At 36.0% G+C, this 17,100-nt stretch overlaps 4 protein-coding genes across 9 annotated transcripts in view; 2 read left to right on the top strand and 2 right to left on the bottom strand.

The window, feature by feature from the left end:
* LOC132121497 (rho-related GTP-binding protein RhoQ-like) overlaps positions 1-5,335 on the top strand; it is a 28,250-nt gene extending 22,915 nt beyond the window's left edge. For both annotated transcript variants that reach the window (XM_059530960.1, XM_059530961.1), the window contains 2 exons: positions 3,633-3,728; positions 3,867-5,335. In XM_059530960.1, coding sequence (XP_059386943.1) covers positions 3,633-3,728; positions 3,867-4,022 — 252 coding nt within the window. In that variant the 3' untranslated portion in view covers positions 4,023-5,335. The remainder of the gene's footprint in view (positions 1-3,632; positions 3,729-3,866) is intronic.
* Positions 4,229-17,100, bottom strand: part of LOC132121496 (phosphatidylinositol-glycan biosynthesis class F protein-like) — a 358,018-nt gene continuing 345,146 nt past the window's right edge. Inside the window, exons 1-6 of one of the 3 annotated variants that reach the window (XM_059530957.1) lie at positions 8,694-8,916; positions 8,236-8,482; positions 8,053-8,144; positions 7,859-7,975; positions 7,133-7,241; positions 4,229-4,855 (exon numbers count right to left, since the gene is read on the bottom strand). In XM_059530957.1, the coding sequence (XP_059386940.1) occupies positions 4,742-4,855; positions 7,133-7,241; positions 7,859-7,975; positions 8,053-8,144; positions 8,236-8,466 (663 nt within the window). In that variant the 5' untranslated portion in view covers positions 8,467-8,482; positions 8,694-8,916 and the 3' untranslated portion in view covers positions 4,229-4,741. Of the gene's footprint in view, positions 4,856-7,132; positions 7,242-7,858; positions 7,976-8,052; positions 8,145-8,235; positions 8,487-8,693; positions 8,917-17,100 lie in introns of those variants that run through there. The other 2 variants (XM_059530958.1, XM_059530959.1) reach the window with 2 other exon arrangements.
* On the top strand, positions 9,097-11,069 carry cript (cysteine-rich PDZ-binding protein). Of its 3 annotated transcripts, none has more exons than XM_059530935.1 (5): positions 9,097-9,238; positions 9,518-9,583; positions 9,693-9,747; positions 9,880-9,944; positions 10,036-11,069. In XM_059530935.1, the coding sequence occupies exons 1-5, from the start codon at positions 9,223-9,225 to the stop codon at positions 10,098-10,100; spliced, it is 267 nt and encodes an 88-aa protein (XP_059386918.1). In that variant the 5' UTR covers positions 9,097-9,222; the 3' UTR covers positions 10,101-11,069. The 3 variants fall into 3 exon arrangements, with proteins under 3 accessions (XP_059386918.1, XP_059386916.1, XP_059386917.1); XM_059530933.1 differs by having other exon boundaries at positions 9,841-9,944; XM_059530934.1 differs by having other exon boundaries at positions 9,693-9,787; positions 10,036-10,107.
* On the bottom strand, positions 11,112-15,152 carry gch2 (GTP cyclohydrolase 2). Its single transcript, XM_059530932.1, has 6 exons — positions 14,661-15,152; positions 13,672-13,781; positions 13,389-13,444; positions 12,680-12,711; positions 12,080-12,164; positions 11,112-11,955 (listed from the first exon to the last, which is right to left on the bottom strand). Exons 1-6 carry the CDS (start codon positions 14,965-14,967, stop codon positions 11,823-11,825), a joined length of 723 nt encoding a protein of 240 aa, XP_059386915.1. The 5' UTR covers positions 14,968-15,152; the 3' UTR covers positions 11,112-11,822.

The following is a 17,100-nucleotide window of genomic DNA, read 5'->3' as shown; positions in this document are numbered from 1 at the left end:
TGTTATTATTAAATAATTAGGCTAAAAATAACATTGCATTCTGTTAGAGAGAAAAGGAATGAAAACAAACGGCATATTATTTGTTTTGTATTGCTTTTTACCCTTATTTTCTTCTTTTTAGCGTTTATTTTTTTTGGCCATAAAACACAGGCGGCCGTGTCTTATCCTATTGGTGATTAATGTAAAATAAACGATAAAAAGAAGACTATTTTGTGAATGCTGATCGTGGTCTCGTTGGATACTATGAAAAATAATGTTTAATAAACAGAAATGAATCTGCCGGTGGGGGCGGCGCCACAAATGCGTGCCAGTTTACAAATCCGTGGGAATGGATTGCGAAAGTGTGCGCACGGAGAGTGTTGCCAACTTCTTTCAATGGAAAGTAGCTAAACCATGCCTAAAAAGTCGCTAAATGCCGCTAGATGACGTCATATGCTAATCAGCATATTCATGACGTAAATGCGTCATATTATCTTGCCCTTTCTGTGCTCATGTACTGCATTTTAATGCAGCCAAAATTCTCAATAAAACTTTTTTTATTTATATATTTTAATGTTTCTGTTGTCCGACGACGTAATTAATATTATAATGACTGAAACGCGGTCCATTAAGACTACATAACCAGCTCTCAAAGATGTTAATCTCTGCACTAAAATCCTATTCACGACATTGTCTAATAAAATCACATACACATAAGATTAAGACAATGGTTGTACAGTACAGTGATTTCGGCTATACTTGTATGTAAAATAGTTAGAAGCAACAGAATATCTTTTGTTGTCTGAAAGTGCTGCTCCTCTCTGCTCGCTGAATAGAGCAGATGCAGAGAGAGAGAGGCGTGTGCGCGCGCTTGGAGAGAGAGAGAGAGCTCGTGCTCGTGCGGCAGTACCGGAGAGACTCAGAGACTAATAAGGTCTGTCAAAAAAAAGTCGCTAAATTTGTCGCTAGTCGCTTTTTTGGAAAAAAAAGTCGCTAAAAGCATAGACATCTATATGATGTCTATGGCTAAAAGTGTCTGAAAAGTCACTAAATCTAGCGACAAAGTCGCTAAGTTGGCAACACTGCGCACGGATTATGAATTCGTGAGTACGGATTCAAAAACCGAGGGTACGGTTTACAAAATCTGAGCGCACGGATTGGGAATTCGTGGGCACGGTTTGTTAATCCGTGGGCACGATTTGTTAAACCGAGGGAACAGTTTATGAATTCGTGAGTACGGTTTATAAAATGAGGGGACGGATTGCAAAACCGTTGCCACGGATTGATTTTTTTCTCCTACAGGTAACGTGCAGGGCTCCGTATTACGGACAGAGAAACAAAGAAAAGAAAATTTAATGCCAAATGGCTGACAGGTCATGAATGGCTTGTGTTTGATCACATGAATGTCGTAATGCTTTGTCAGGATTGCCGCATGTAAATTGCGCGAAAGAAAAAACAAAACAAGCAATTTCGTGGTTGGAACTAATAATTTTAAATTTGAGTCAGTGTATATTTTGTTGTATGCATTGTACTTTATATGTTTTTCATGCCAACAATGTTAATAAATGATCAAATGCATTCAGTGGCACTCATAATTTGTTATTTTTAACGAAAAAAAAAATGGCTAGTGCAAATTCTGATTGGCTGGTAACTTTTAGAAAGTTACCAGCCACATTGGCTGGTGATCAAAAAAGTTCATTTAGAACCCTGGTCATAACCAAACGTTATGTGATTGGCTTACCGATAACCAATGATTTTAAACTAAAGACAAGCGCCCCCTGCAAGAAAGAAAATGCTTGTCAATTATGCCCTTCCAGACTCTGACTACGAAGCAAAGCGAAATAGCAGAGTTTGGTATTACCAGGCTTGGGAGCACCAGCTCATTTCACAAACACAATAAACGGCACTTTTTGGCTCAAACCTCAAAAAAGTAGCAATTTCACCAAATTGTTAAAAATTATCAGTTGGGTATTTTGAGGGACAACTTAAAATATTGTATCAATGCATTCTATATGGCACCTTTAAATAAAAAGCGGCCATCCATAAAAAAAAAAGATTTGTCTCCCACGGCTCGGGGGGGGTGAACAAAGGCCTTCTGTAGCGAATCGATGCGTTTTTGTAAGAAAAATAAACATATTCAAAATGTAATAATCACTTTAATCTAGCTAGCGCTCACTGTTGTAAATGAAGCAGTTCCAGGGGGTTGACGTACGAGTTCTGCTTTGCGCATGTGCCTCTCAGAAGTGATGCATGCGGAAATGCAGCGGAGAGATTAAACAAAACAGCGGTCAAGAATTAGAAGTACAAAACAAGGATTTGTAAAGACTATTGGAGGATTTCGATATAAGCCAAGATGAGACTGGTTTTCCTTTTGCTAAAGTTATGAAAATGTGCTTCCTTTGTTCCTGTTAATGTGTTGGTTTTCAGGAGATTTACTGGCGCATGTTCAATGCTGACCTCATACGTCATGCTTCTGAAACTGCTTCCATGTACACCTTTTGGTGCAAGCTAGATTCCATATGTTATTAAGTTTTGAATATGGATATTTTTCTTACAAAAACGCATCGATTTGCTACAGGAGGCCTTTGTTCACTCCCCAGAGCGGCGTGAAACACTTTCAATTTTTAATTTTTTTTTTTATGGATGCACGCTTTTTATTTAAATTGTTTTGGACTGAAGCAATGCAACACCCACTGACTGCAATGACAGAGCTTGAAAGATCAAAGAAAATTTTGAATATTACTACGACTGGATTCGTCTGAAAGATGAAAGTCGTATACACATAGGATGCCTTGGGGGTTAGTAAAACGTGACCTAATTTTCATTTTTGGGTGAACTAAACCTTTAATGCAATTATTAAAGCTGCTGCATGCAAACTCATCTCTGCATCTCTATTTGTGAGTTTAATGTCCTTTTGGGAATGCAACATGCTCCTACCATCTTCTCATACTTGTAATGAGAAGTTCTCATCAAAAAAGACAAGCTTTAAGTGCTCCTTGTGGGTTTCCTTTAAAATAAAAGTTGTTTAACGTTGGAAAATTATGACAGTCACAGTCGCATCAACATGCAGTCCTATATTGGATATGCAGTAAGTATTGAATTTTTACTCTCTAAGGAAGAATTTATTTAATGTTTATAACCATAATGATGAAATTTTTACCAAAATGTGCAGTTCTACAAACAAGCACAGCCAACTTGGATTTTTCTTTTTTTTTTCGCAGTGATTTTTCCTACCCTGAACCCTGCAAAGCTTCACTTCTGCTGTTGACATATTTAAAGGAAACCTTTTAAATTTGTTCTCCACACGCCTAATTGGATGATGTGAAGGAAGCACTGCTCTGTGTAGTGGTTTGGTAATACCTCTGTGGATGTATGGAGAGCAGCTGGCAAAAACTCAAACTTTGATTAAGTGGAATTTTAATTGGAAACAGGGAATGCAGTGGTACTTTTTAGGTGAAAGGGGAGTCTGTAGACGCATGCCACCATCTGGTCTTGGGTTGAATTTCCTGGAGCCTTCTGCTCTAAAATCAAACCCCATTGTATGGGATCTCATCAGTCGTCCTCAAAAGAAATGCAGTGAGCACACATGCTCAAATCATCACGTCGAGCATACTTAACTTTGAATTTGTCTCTGTCTCCATTTTTGTCTGTAGATTGACCTGCGGGATGATCCCAAGACTATTGCCAAGCTGAACGATGTGAAGGAAAAGCCCATTGTTACAGAACAGGGCCAGAAGCTAGCCAAGGAGGTGAGGAAAATTGATACTTCCTTTTTTCTCAAGTACAAAAAGAAACTGAAACTTGACATGGGTCAAAACGAATGTGAAAAGATTGTCATGACTTACTGGTTTGACCTAAAATTGTGTCTAATTTCTATGCCTTTCCAGATTGGTGCCTGCTGTTATGTTGAATGCTCAGCACTGACACAGAAAGGCCTGAAGACTGTGTTTGATGAGGCCATTATAGCCATTCTGGCTCCTAAGAAAGGTGCGCTCAAGCGAAGACTGGGCCCACGCTGCATCAACTGCTGCCTCATCACATGATACACCAGCTCAGGGGCACCAGTGAAAGAAAGCAAGAACTGACAACCAACCAGATTTCAATCTGACTTTTGAACTCAAACATGGCTTAGCAATGGGCCCAGTCACCTGCGACTGAAATATGAAAGGTCCAAGTTATGGGCGGAATGACAAGAAGAACTGACAAAAAGACACACTTTTCAATGACAAAAGAACAATAAACATTGAGATGAAAATGGACAAAATGATTTATTGAACATATAAGCACAGAGAGTGAAAGAGATGTCTGAGACACCCTTTCTAATGACCCAAGAACTATCAAACTGTATTTCTGTGTCTGGCTTATTAAGCACGAGTTCATTTAAGAGACCAAACCCAGACAAGCCTAAACAGCACAACCAAACCCATGGGTCATTTACAGAAGTAAGACTTTTTTAACTTCAAATAGGGAAACTCGGCATCTCAATTTGGCTTGCAAAACAGTTACTTTTTACAAAATGTCAGTACTGGCTTTATTAACAGTAAAAAGAGAGGAATTGTAAAATAATTACTGCCATTAGGAACATATGACAAATATCTATTCTACAAAAAAAAAAAAAAAAAACAGATTTTTTTTATTTTTATAAATGTGACTTCGGAGTCGAGCATCATTTCTTGGATTTGGAGCAGGTGCTGGTCTTTTGACTCCAGCCTGGATCTCTTTCTCTCTCAGTTTCTAGTGGCCTGTGATTGTGTCCTTTTCCTCACTTGAGCTTGTAGGTGAGCTGTTTGCGATGCCAGTGGATCCAGACAGGAGCAGCGAGGAGGCCAGTCAGAAATCCAGTAGCTGCCCCAAGGGTACAAGAAATGGGCCAAACCTGGACAGAGGAACCACAAAATGATCAAAGCTGTCTTTTAGCAGGAGCACAGGTGACTGACTGGAAAGTCTACAGAATCACTGTACCAGCCAAATTTTGTATTCGAGACTGCTTTCTTCCTCTTTCTTTAAAGTTGAGATTTGAGTGTTATGTATGGGTGGCCTTGCCTCTCAGGTGTGTGCCGACTGCTTTGCATTTGGAATTTTTGCTTCATATGATCAAGGTGATTTCAAATGTTATTTGATTTTTTTTTTTCTGAATTTCTTGCAGTTCATGCTAATATGTGGAGTGGTCTTTTAAAGCTTTCAGTACATTGTGAGCAACAAAATTGCAAATGTAAACTACAAAAGGCACAGAGATTTTATGAGAAGACATTAAGTATGAAATTGCTGTTGATGCCCAATGCACAGTGGATGAACAGAATGTACATTTAATGACTTGCCTCAAAATATTTACAGGCTATAAAAGTTTTTTTTCTAATATTTTGTCCTTTTTTTTGTCTTGTTTCATCATATAGATTGGAAACTTGATTTCACTCTTGTACCTACTTGAAGAAAAAATAAATATTATTTTATACTAATTTATTATATATTATTTTATACAAATTAAATGACAAAAATTATATGCCATTGTTCAAAAGTTTGGGTCTGTAAGAATGTTTTGACAGAAATCTCTTATGCTGAAAGTGCAATTTATTTGATCAAAAATGTTAAAACGCTAATATTATGTAATATTATTTCAATTCAGTGTTTTCTATTTTAAATGATCCTTCAGAAATCATTCTAATATGCTGTTTTGGTGCAACATTTCAAAGTATTAATCTATTTCTTGGTAGTATATCATTAAGCAGCAAAGTATGTTTATAACATTGATACTAATAATAAGAAATGTTTCTTGAGCATCAAATTGGCATATGAGAATGATTTCTGAAGGATCATGTGACACTGAAGACTGGAGTTACGGCTGGAGAAAATTCAGCTTTGCCATCATAGAAATAACAATAGAATATATTTCACAACATACCTGTTTTTACTGTATTACTGTATTTTTGATCAAATAAATGCAGCCTTGGTGAGAATAAGAGTACTTTTCCAAAAACATTTTAAAATTTGTAATTATTCCAAACTTTTAGCTGGTAGTTTAGACGTTTGTGATTATAAAAGAAAGCAAGTTTCAAGCAAGTTTTTTTTCTGAATAAAAAGAAGCGTGCCATTTTTAGGTTTTTACCCATAAAATGAAAATCAGGGGGTCCAGAGCAACACTGGACCCCACTGGCTTTTATTATGTGGACATCAAAATATTGCATTTTGTTTTCTGCAGGAGAAAAGTCAGTTTTGTTTTTTTTCATTGTCAGTGACAATGAGTGAATTAATTTACATTTTTGCTCAAATATACCTTTAAGTATCAATAAATTAAATTGAAAATGTTACAAACAGAATGCATTAATAAAAAAAAATAATAGTAAAACAAAACCAAAAAAGTTACACTGTTTGGGATCAGTAAGATTTGTAATTTTTTTTTTTTTTTAAAGTCACATTTTTTCACCAAGGCTGTATTTATTTGACCAAAATAAAAAGATATACATATATTTTAAAGTATATTTTATTTCTGTGATGCAATGCTGAATATTCATCAGCCACGACTCCAGTCTTCAGTGTCACATGATCCTTCAGATATCATTCTAATATGCTGATTTATTATCAATGTTGGAAACAGTAGTGCACCTTAAAAAAAAAAAAAATATATATATATATATATATATATAAAAATTTGTGGAACCTATGATACTTTTTTTCAGGATTATTTGATTAATAAAAAGAACCACGTTTATTTAAAATATAAATATTTTCTAACAATCTAAGTCTTTATCATCAAACCCCAAACTTTTGAATAGTAGTGTATACAAAGCAAAAACATTTCAGTGGCATGTTCCTCCTTTCTGAGGTTTGCTACAGCATTAGAGCTAGAGCTTTGAAACAAGGAACCCTCTACTGAAAATCCGCTGCCACAGCAGAAATCTGATCTCTTCAGTGAGCATACATTTGTAACTAAACAATGCTCTCATTAAGCGACAAAGTTCTAAGGGGCTTTTGGGACAGAAGAAATGCACTGGGATGTGTTGCTGGCCAGACTCAAAACTACATCACCCAATTGAGTGCCACATCACAATAAGCCAGAAGTATCTGCATTACCGTAATATTGACATTCCTTTTTAAATGACTGGAATTTCTGAGACAAGTTGGCATTTCAATATTGCATTAGTCTCATCACACAGACCTGCCAGGGTCTGTCCCAGTCTAGAGGAATAGGGAAAGCTCCCAGCCAGGCCCCAATCACAGTACAGCCAGTGGTAATCTGAAGAGAGGTGTCCCACACTGACATCGCCCTGAAAACAACACATGCTTAACATCATAATATTGCTAATACGAATTAAAGTGATAGAAAAACAGACATCACTCCTGAATACAGAAAATAAACCATTAAAAAGAAGCAGTTTTCATATGAACATACACTACCGTTCAAAAGTTTGAGGTCAGTAAGATATTTTTAAAGAAATGTTTACTTTTATTCAGCAAGGATGCATTAAATGGACCAAAAGGGACAGTAAAGTCTCTATTAATACGAAAATAATTTTTACTAACACTTAACTAACATTTAAATAAAGCTAAAACAATACACAGACCACCCTACAGTGAAGAAAAAAATGGATTTGATCTGAGAGAGCATTAAGACACACTTAAGTTACCCACATACTAGGATTTGAGCATTGCAACTGTCATTTCAAATGGGTTTTGCTTCATTTATTCTAGTTATAATGTGTTCATCATACAATAATCCCGTCTGTGAAATTATAAGAACTGTTGCACCCATTCGTCAAAGTTGGACAAGGTCTCCATCTAGTGGATTCCAGCCACTGAGGACTGTCTCTGAACCAATCACACACAAACCAGGGAGCAGGCAATAGTTCCAGTGCTTTATGTAGAGAGTTTATCCTGCGCTTACCCATCTCTGCTGAAAACCCGGATCCACGCCTGTACATTAGGACCCAGGACACAGAGACATCTCAGTGTTGTGAGTGTAGACAGCAGCACAGCCAGAGAAAATGTCTCCAGAGCAGACCTACAATGTAATGCATGACTTATACATTGGTATTTTACATTTTGGGACAACAAACAAATAAACAAGCACGTACTTACTCAAGCAAAGGTGCACCGTAAAGTACCACCACAGTATGAAAAAAGAGGCATGACAGTAAAAAGTACAGACAGGATCTGAACAATCCGTTGAGCTGTCAAAGAAAAAACAAAGGAAATTCAACAAGTTATGAAAGTCATCGATTATGTTTGTGTATAATTGCAGAACATCTTGCCCATCTCTACCTTGTAGCTCAGTGTGTTCTTCTTTGTTGGTGGGCTGATGCCAAGAAGCCAAAAGACTGTAATGTTGACCACAGCAACAGATCCAGCCACACAGTACAGCCAAACCATGTGGCTCCCATAAACAGAGAAGTTTTCCACAAACACAGCAGGCATCACAGTTGCCATGAAGATGGAGGAAGCAACAATTGCATGAGCCGATGCCATGCCCCTGATCTCAACATCCCACATCATGGAGGTTTAGTGGGTGCTACCTGATAAAGAACAATGAGAGTAAGTGAAATTTAATGGGATGAATGAACGATTGCTAGAGAGATGTTAAAGTCGTGTGCGTTACTGTCGAACTATTTCATATAAGGTCAAACAACAAAAAACACAGATAAGAACCCAACGTAATAATGAGATTGGCGATCTCCATTTGTGAAAAAAAGCTAAAATAAGTGATCAATTTAAAAATTAACACAACTTCGAAGTAAAGACTTACCAGTGGAGTGGAGTGACTAGTTTAAGTGTATGTCCACAAATAAAAAATCCTAAATCAATGCTTCACCAGATTCATCAAGCACTTAAACAGATATGTACAAATTACAATCGTACCCTTTTTGGTCCGAATGCCATAAGACTACAAAAATATATAAAAGTAGATCAGTTTATTTACAAAATATGACTGTCGTGTACTTCCGGTAGAATAAGTCCCCAACCATCACTTTCATCTAAACAAAACCTGATTAAAGATTCTAATAATAAAACTATTTAAACCGTATAATAATTATTATTAGTAGTAGTAGTAGTATTCACTGTTACTCCACATATTTTTTTGTTCGTTTCTCGCTAAATACAACTACATTGAGTGATTTTGTTGGGACCTTTATTTTGACAACTTATCTAATTCGAATTCGTCACTAGACTAAGCAGAGTTTCTAGCTTCATTTTTACAACAACTGAGAACTACGTAGACGTGCTATTCACGATTATCTGACACATTTGAAGATGGTTTGCGAGAAGTGTGAGTTGGCACATCATAAATCACAATGTATATAACCGGATAATTTGTTTTACTCCAGTGTCTCTTCGTCATTATTATTGGAGCTCGTGCAATAATTCAGTAGCATTGGCTCGCTAGCAAGACCAGCGAAAGAAACAACAACACAATGTGTTATTAATATGAACGTCTCTTGCAGTTTTTATTTTTATCTCGACATTGATAAACATCAATATGACGACAACCAAACATGGAATTTGTCGGGTCTTATGTGAATTACGTATGTTTTGGTGTCCTCCGCAGGCGAGAAGAAACTGGGGCGAGTCATCACGCCAGATACCTGGAAAGATGGGGCTAGAAACACGACAGGTAATTGTTTTAAAGCTTCAGTAATGTTTTATATCTCTCACTCTTTTATACATCTGTATTTATGCTTCGTCAAAACGGAATACTGACCTGAAAACTTGTTACATTTCAGAGAGTGGTGGTCGAAAGCTTAATGAAAATAAAATGCTGACTTCAAAAAAAGCCAGGTTTGTCGCTTGGAGTTTTATGCTTCAACATCATAGTCTTGTAAATATGAGAGTTATGATGACGTTATGAAAATATGTTTACAATTTTGACAGATTTGATCCTTATGGGAAATCTGGATTTGCCACATGCAGGATATGCAAAAGCTCTGTCCATCAGTCTGGTTCACATTACTGCCAGGGATGTGCTTACAAAAAAGGTGAGACTGATAGTGAAACATGCTTAGATGCTCTTTTGTTTACGTCACACATCTATATGTTCTCACCGCCACTCTTTTTCTACTTTTACAGGAATCTGTGCCATGTGTGGGAAGAAGGTTATTGATACCAAGAACTACAAACAGACCTCAGTTTGATTTAGTGTTTGTTCCTGGAGAACCGTCTTTAGCTGAGAAGGGAATGTTTGTGAATTACTGTGTTGACTTCCAAGTGTTGAGAATGATCATTTAAGTTCACAGAAGAGTTAAATTTGCAGTGTTTTATGGCGAAGTGGTGTGCACTGACTGTATTTATGTGAAAATATGTCAGTGGTATTTTTCTCTCACTTAGCAACCTTCAAGCAATATATTGGCTTGTACTGTTTGGACAATGAAACATGTTTTGTAAATGGTCTCCTTTTTGTTTTTTTAAGTAAATAATTTATCATTTTAATACTACCAAACATGATGACAGAGGTTAAGACATTTAATAAAAATAAGTTCTCCTCATGGCAATTTATTGCCCTTTTTTTACTTACTTAGCCATTGGACCTTACTAAAGTCTAGACTTTGACTTTTAAATGTTACCTCTTCCCACAATGAAAAAAAGAAGAAATATATCTAGTTTGAAGTGATATTTCCTCTACTGTTTCCTAGGCAACGTCACTTTCACAGAATCTGATGTAAATATGAAACAAATAGACAGTGACATGCCAATATAAGACAGACAAGAGCTCAATGTAATATCCTGTTTCCACTTCTTATTATTCTGCCACTGGTTCTTTTTGTCAACACTGTTGTAGATGTTTTCTGGAGATCTTGTTTCCTTCTTCAGTGATCATTTGTTATTGCATAGTTTTGGATTTCATGTCTCTTGAACCCACATAATAGTATCATAATAGGATTTGTATAGAGGAACTTGCGGATACTCTTGCAGTATGTGTAATTTATTTTATTTTGCCACATTTTAAGTGCGAGAAGTCACAACATAGCAATACTTACTTAGATACTGTAAAATATAATTTCCTTAATATCAGTTCATTTAAGAATTTTCCGGGACACCTATTACGCCGAAGAGACTGTTTTTACATCTGTAAATATTTCTTGACAAATAAAATTGTGACACCATTTAGCAGAAATCATTCATTTCCAAAAGAAAGCAGAGAGAAATGTATTTCATAATGGTGCTTTATTGTTGGATTTGGCATAGTTGACATTGGTTTTCTTATACAATTCAGTTGCATATATTATGTAAAAAAAAAAAAAAGTGACAATATCCTAAATGGCAATGTTGTGTATTTGTAACCAAATATAAATTATGCCACACAGTAATGTCACAAAAAAACCTTTCATTGATAGAATTATAAATGATTAGTATTTTTTTTTAAATATTCAGATATATCAGAGTATATGACAAAGTAAATATATCAGAATATGACAAAAAAAAAATTATTTTAAAGTTATATACAAATTAGTTCTAGTATCGTCAAGTTTTAAAAAGTCATATTGTTAGACAAGTATCTGAGGCAATGTGTTAATTTATTAATTGTTAATCACAGAAGATCATAGAAGTTACACATAATTCTATTAGTTTGTTTGCATTTTTGGCCATTCAGTGTTAGTTTCTCAAGGTCTTTTACTCAAAACTAGTTGTTCATGTAACACTGATCCTTCAATATTCACATTTTATATATGCAAACAGTGAAGAGCCCTGAGTCAGCGGCAGGCTGACTCTCAGTAGCTGGTGGAAAGATCTACAGCTCTGGCTCAGTGTGATTCTCTTAGCACCATGGAGGATTTTTTTTTTAAATGTAGAGAATATCCATTGACAAGTTTGGCTGTAAACCAACTGATGGAGTCAGGGCAGGAAAGGAAGTGTAATCACGGTGCGCTTTTTGTCAGGGCCAGGAACTCTTCTCGAGCTTTTGGATCCTCTCTGAACGCGCCCAGCATGGCACTGGTCACAGTACGACTGTTCATCTTCTGCACTCCACGCATGACCATACACATGTGACTACAAAAACAATATTATAGTATTAGGTTTGGGTTTGCATACTTAAATAATATAAGCTCTAATAACTTTAAATAATCTTTTGCAATCTAATCAAATGATTGTGTTTCGTTTTTCAAATACTTACGCTGCCTCGATGACAACTGCCACACCGACAGGCTGCAAGGCCTCAGAGATAGCCATTGCTATTTGCTTTGTTAGGCGCTCTTGGACTGCAATAAACAAAATTAACAGTAAAGGATGCATTATTTGGTAAAAAAAAAAAATATAGTACAGTAAAAATAGTATTGTAATATGTTAATATTGTATAAATGTTGTGTAATATTACAATTGAAATAACTTTTCTATTTTAATAAATGGCAGAATATAATTTATTCCTGTGTTGGCAAAGCAGAACTTTAAGCAGTCATTACTCCAGTCTTTAGTTTCACATTATCCTTCAGAAATCAGTCTTATATGCTGACATCAGTCAATGTTGAAAATAGTTGGGCTCGTTAATATTTTTGTGGAAACCGTAATATATTTTTTGAGGAATAAAAAAAGAAAAGTTCAAAAGAACACAATTAAAAAAAAAAAAAAAAGAAATCTTTTGTAACATTACAAATGTCACTTTTTTACAATTTAATGCATTCTTGCTGAATAAAAGCATTATCTCTTAAAAAAAAAAAAAAAAAAAAAAAAAAAAGATCTCCCTTTTTTGATATCTAGATAATAATAAGATAGTTACCTTGAAGTCTGCGACTGTAGATTTCAACAATCCTAAAGAAGGACAAAAATTCATAGTATGTTAAAACACTACAGCAAAATTTAACATTTTCCAGAAAGCCAATTTAATATGTAGCTATTTCCCTAAGATGAAAATATTAGCAGAATATTGCTGTCTGTTTTTAAGTATGTATGGTATATGGTGTTACTCTGACCCTCTTTCTCATAAACATTTATCTCAAAATATTGTTTCTCAAATGTATATAACTATAGTGAAAATGGTAAATATTCTAAACAATTGTGTAATAAGATTAGTAAAAGACATCAATGGGGCTGATGAATGTGTCTCATGAAGTCTGGTTTATTTTACTCAGGCAAAGGAAGCACCAGGCTGCACATGATATTTTGTGAGGATTGCAATGTTAATGGTTCCCACCACCACCCCGCAGTGGAGGTGGGAGATGAGGGGGATTTCCTCAGCGCCAGAAGTCAGCTAGTCTGGCATTTTTCAGATGGGAAAGGATACTGTGCCAGGCTTTGGATGTAAGCCTCAAGTGAATGGGTTGTGATAACAGAAGAACTCAGCCACTTGTAATTAATACGGTCTCTTTTTCGGACCCACACTGATGTGAGAACGAGGCCCTTTACCATCCGTCTGAGACTAGCACACTAAATTGTGTCTGTGTGAGTGTGTGTGTGTGTGTGTGTGTGTTTGCAAGTTATATACTCACCTTGCAAGCTTACTGAGGCCAACAACCTTTTTACTTGGCAGATATCCTATGTGAACCTACAAATTAATTAATATAAGGTCATTGAAATGGACCTATTGACCTCCCAGCACTCAACACTCTCCCAGTCCAAGACAAATGCATGCATCAGTGATCTCTTCACAACCTATGAAACCACCTTACTTAAAGGTGCAACATCAAGCATAACATAAAAAAGTATAACATAAGTAGTATGAGTGACTAAAAGCATCTTTCAATGAAATTATCAGCAGATACGGAGACATACCTTGCCAAAAAAGGGTACTAGATGATGTTCGCAAAGTGAAAACATGTCAATATCTTTCACAATAACTAGCTCCTCGTGGTCTTCATCAAAGATGGCATCATTAAGGATATCTGTGAAACATGATAAACATTTGTTTACTATGTAACATAACTTTGATGGGGTTTTTGCTACTGGAAAACACAATTTCCATATGGAAGGGTTTATGAAGGAACTTAAAAACAATATGCATTAAAAACCCTCTCATAAATCAGGTCAGCTCAGGAGAGAGGCAAATACATAGCAACTTAAATGCGATTACTTAAAGTAGTCTTTTACACCAATCAGGCTATTGAAGCTGGTGCTTTCAGCAACTGTTGCAGACTAATTGAGCAATTCCAGAATGTTGTAAGTATTTTATACAACAACTCAATAATGTAGTGGAATTGTCAGACACACCACTAGGTAAAATTATTTTGGTATTATGACTGCCAAAACATAATCCATTGATAAGCACTATGACGTGATCATAATTTTGGCTATATTCATACCCATAAATGCATTTTATAAAACCCGAGTTTAGTGATGATGAGCTACGAAATAAACTTAAGTCTAAAAATTATCAGTAGAAACTAAAAATCAGGTCTGAAAAACATCAGGTCTAAATAAAATAAACAATGGAACTATAGGCCTATATTAAAAGCTATAAAATAACAAACTTTCAGAATTAACATATTTATAACATATTTACGTAACATTTTTATATACCCAATGTGCTAATAATCCAATGACTTTCAGAGGGTCTACTTAATAAGTCAGTCATTTTGGGAGCACAATTGACTCAATTCACTCTCCTCACAATTGTTATAGTCTTTGGTGACTTTTCTGTTGCCTAACTTATAACTTGCCAACTTAAACGTTGTTTTAAAACCCTATATTTGAAACGAAATATCATAAAATGTAATTAAATTAGATGTTGTAGTTATTTTCTGCATAATAATAGTAATACTCACCGTAGATGGTCTCGTGGTAGCCTTTGGTCAGGAACTGCATGGCCTTAGCTGCACGGAGCGGGGTTTTGAGGAGCCCCTGTCGGTCCGTGTTCTCTCCCAGACCTCGCAGGATGGTTGAGTACGCCGCCTCCAGAGCAGGTAACCGCGACTCGTCCTCCGCCTCTTTCCGGGATGTCTCGTGTTTGTGCTGCACAGGGACTTTCTTCGAATCGACTGTCAGCTCGCTAAAGCCGTTACGACAGAGATACTCTGTGACAATTTTGCCATTGCACAAACCGTTTATTTCTGCCGCCTTTTGGTATTCCATTGAATGCAGTTTCAATTACTATTTAAGAGAGAATGAATTATAAATATTGTTATATATTTTAAAATCAAAGCCGTAAATGCAATCAGATGTATATTCTTTCAGAACTGCAACCGGTTCCCAGGTATTGGTCGTTGTAAGTGCCTCTCGAGTTGAGATTCAGTCGCAGTGTAAGTCTCTCTCACTAACTCAGCGTGGCTTTTATAGGTGCCCTCCACTATCACTGACCAATTGAACTCGTCGGTGTTTAGTGTGAGCGCGCGCCCTATTGTGTTTTGCACGTCACACCCTTTTTATGGGGTGTAATTGAATAATGCGTTACAGTCATGCAAACGGCGTAAACTGATTCGTGATTTGCTAGTCTGAATGTAAAGACACAAATGAGCGTCAGAATTATGAGCATATGACTTCACGTGCTCACATATAAGCTAGACCCCCATATAGCTGTATTAGACACGTCAAATTCCTTGAAAGTTTTAAGTAATAGCCTAGAAATAATGACTGTTGTTGTGAAACAAATGTTAAAGGCAAAGAGTTCTATTCATTTGAAAGGTGCACACAATTACACATTGTACTTGACTTTCCACTGATGTCTACTGTGTGTACAGTTTTTAGGACATTTAATATTACATTAAATCATTATTTTAAATGTTTATTAAGTCATACTCTCCTCAGGTTGCCTTGTGGGCACATTTACATCCCTTGATGTTGGCAAAACCTGATCAAAGTTATGAGATCATTTATAGAGGTTTTTAAAGTTGTATTTTTTCTTATTTATTGAAATCATATGACTGAAAATGTTAACATTAGGGTCATTGGATATAGCAGCATATCCAAGACTGATTCCTGTGACAAAGCTCATTTTCCCAAAAAGGTCAGTATTCTTGCGATTTTTGCTTGAAATTCAATCATCTGAAAGTCAGGAGTGGACTGATAAATTGGGATAGTTTACAGTGGGTTATGTTATGATTGTATGCAGATAGACTTTATTTCATGCAAAATGAAAAAAGTAATGAATGAATTATTAAATATGAACAATGAATGATTAACATGAATGTTTTGGAATTATGCAATTGTTGGTTACAGTGTTCCAGTACTCAAATGCTTTTGCTCAGAAAGTACACAGGATCCAAGATCTTAATCAAAAGGAGATTACTTCTTTATGCAATGTACAAAAATAACTCAGAAGCTCCATTGCATCACTATATTGCGTCACCGTGTTTTTTCTTTTGTTTTTTTTCTTGTGATGATGGTGAAGGTTCTGGTACAGCTGGCCTTTAAGATGTGAAATGGAAAGCTGGCTGACTGATCTAAAATATAATTTGCTCCTTGGAAAATCATCACAATGGAATTCAAGAGATGGGCCATTGGTTTCAGGACTTTTTGATGCTGCTTTGTGTGAATGTTTGCACTGGGATGGGTTTAGGATAGTTCAATATAAATAAAATATACAATGATAATGTGTAGTAATGTTTGATGGTTTTACGTTTTTTAATTTTTTATTGTTTTTGCACCAGGTCTTTGCACCAGGAAATGTTACAGTTTAAGTGATATGTGTAACACATACACCAGTCACAGGTCAGACCATTTCTAAAAAAAAAAAAATTAATTAATTAATTAGATGTGAGGCACCATTTGGGAGCCAAAATATATAGCGGAGCTAAACCGAAGGACCTGGCTCACTAAAAAGCCAGAATTGCCATCACCTTCTGGATGCTCTGCTTAATGTAACCTGCTTGGACATTGGACAGGGGTTATGCTGTTCTGCTGTTAATAGGCCTGACGTCACTAGTGAATGACAAGATCAGGAAATCGAAGCATGGCAAGAATCACAGCATCCATGCAAGTAGATCAAATAAGCCATGTTACCGTAGAGACCAGGCGAACAAGGTGCTTGCCCCTCAGGCTTTGTGGACTGTCTATGACCCATGTGCATGAACAGAGAAAGAGTTTCTAAAAATTGTTGAAAAACCTTAGGTATAAGCATGTGTTTTTTGGGTTGATATACATTATGTGATGTAGAAAAGCATCACAAGATTATGTCAAATTAATTAAACAGCTACATAAACTCTTTTATAAACATTTAGCAAAAGATAATTGTTTGAACTAAAATTAGCTCTTGGGTGCGGACACAAT

The sequence above is a fragment of the Carassius carassius genome, chromosome 39 (genome assembly GCF_963082965.1).
Source record: "Carassius carassius chromosome 39, fCarCar2.1, whole genome shotgun sequence".
NCBI lineage: Eukaryota > Metazoa > Chordata > Actinopteri > Cypriniformes > Cyprinidae > Carassius > Carassius carassius.
This window is presented reverse-complemented; position numbering and strand designations above follow the sequence as displayed.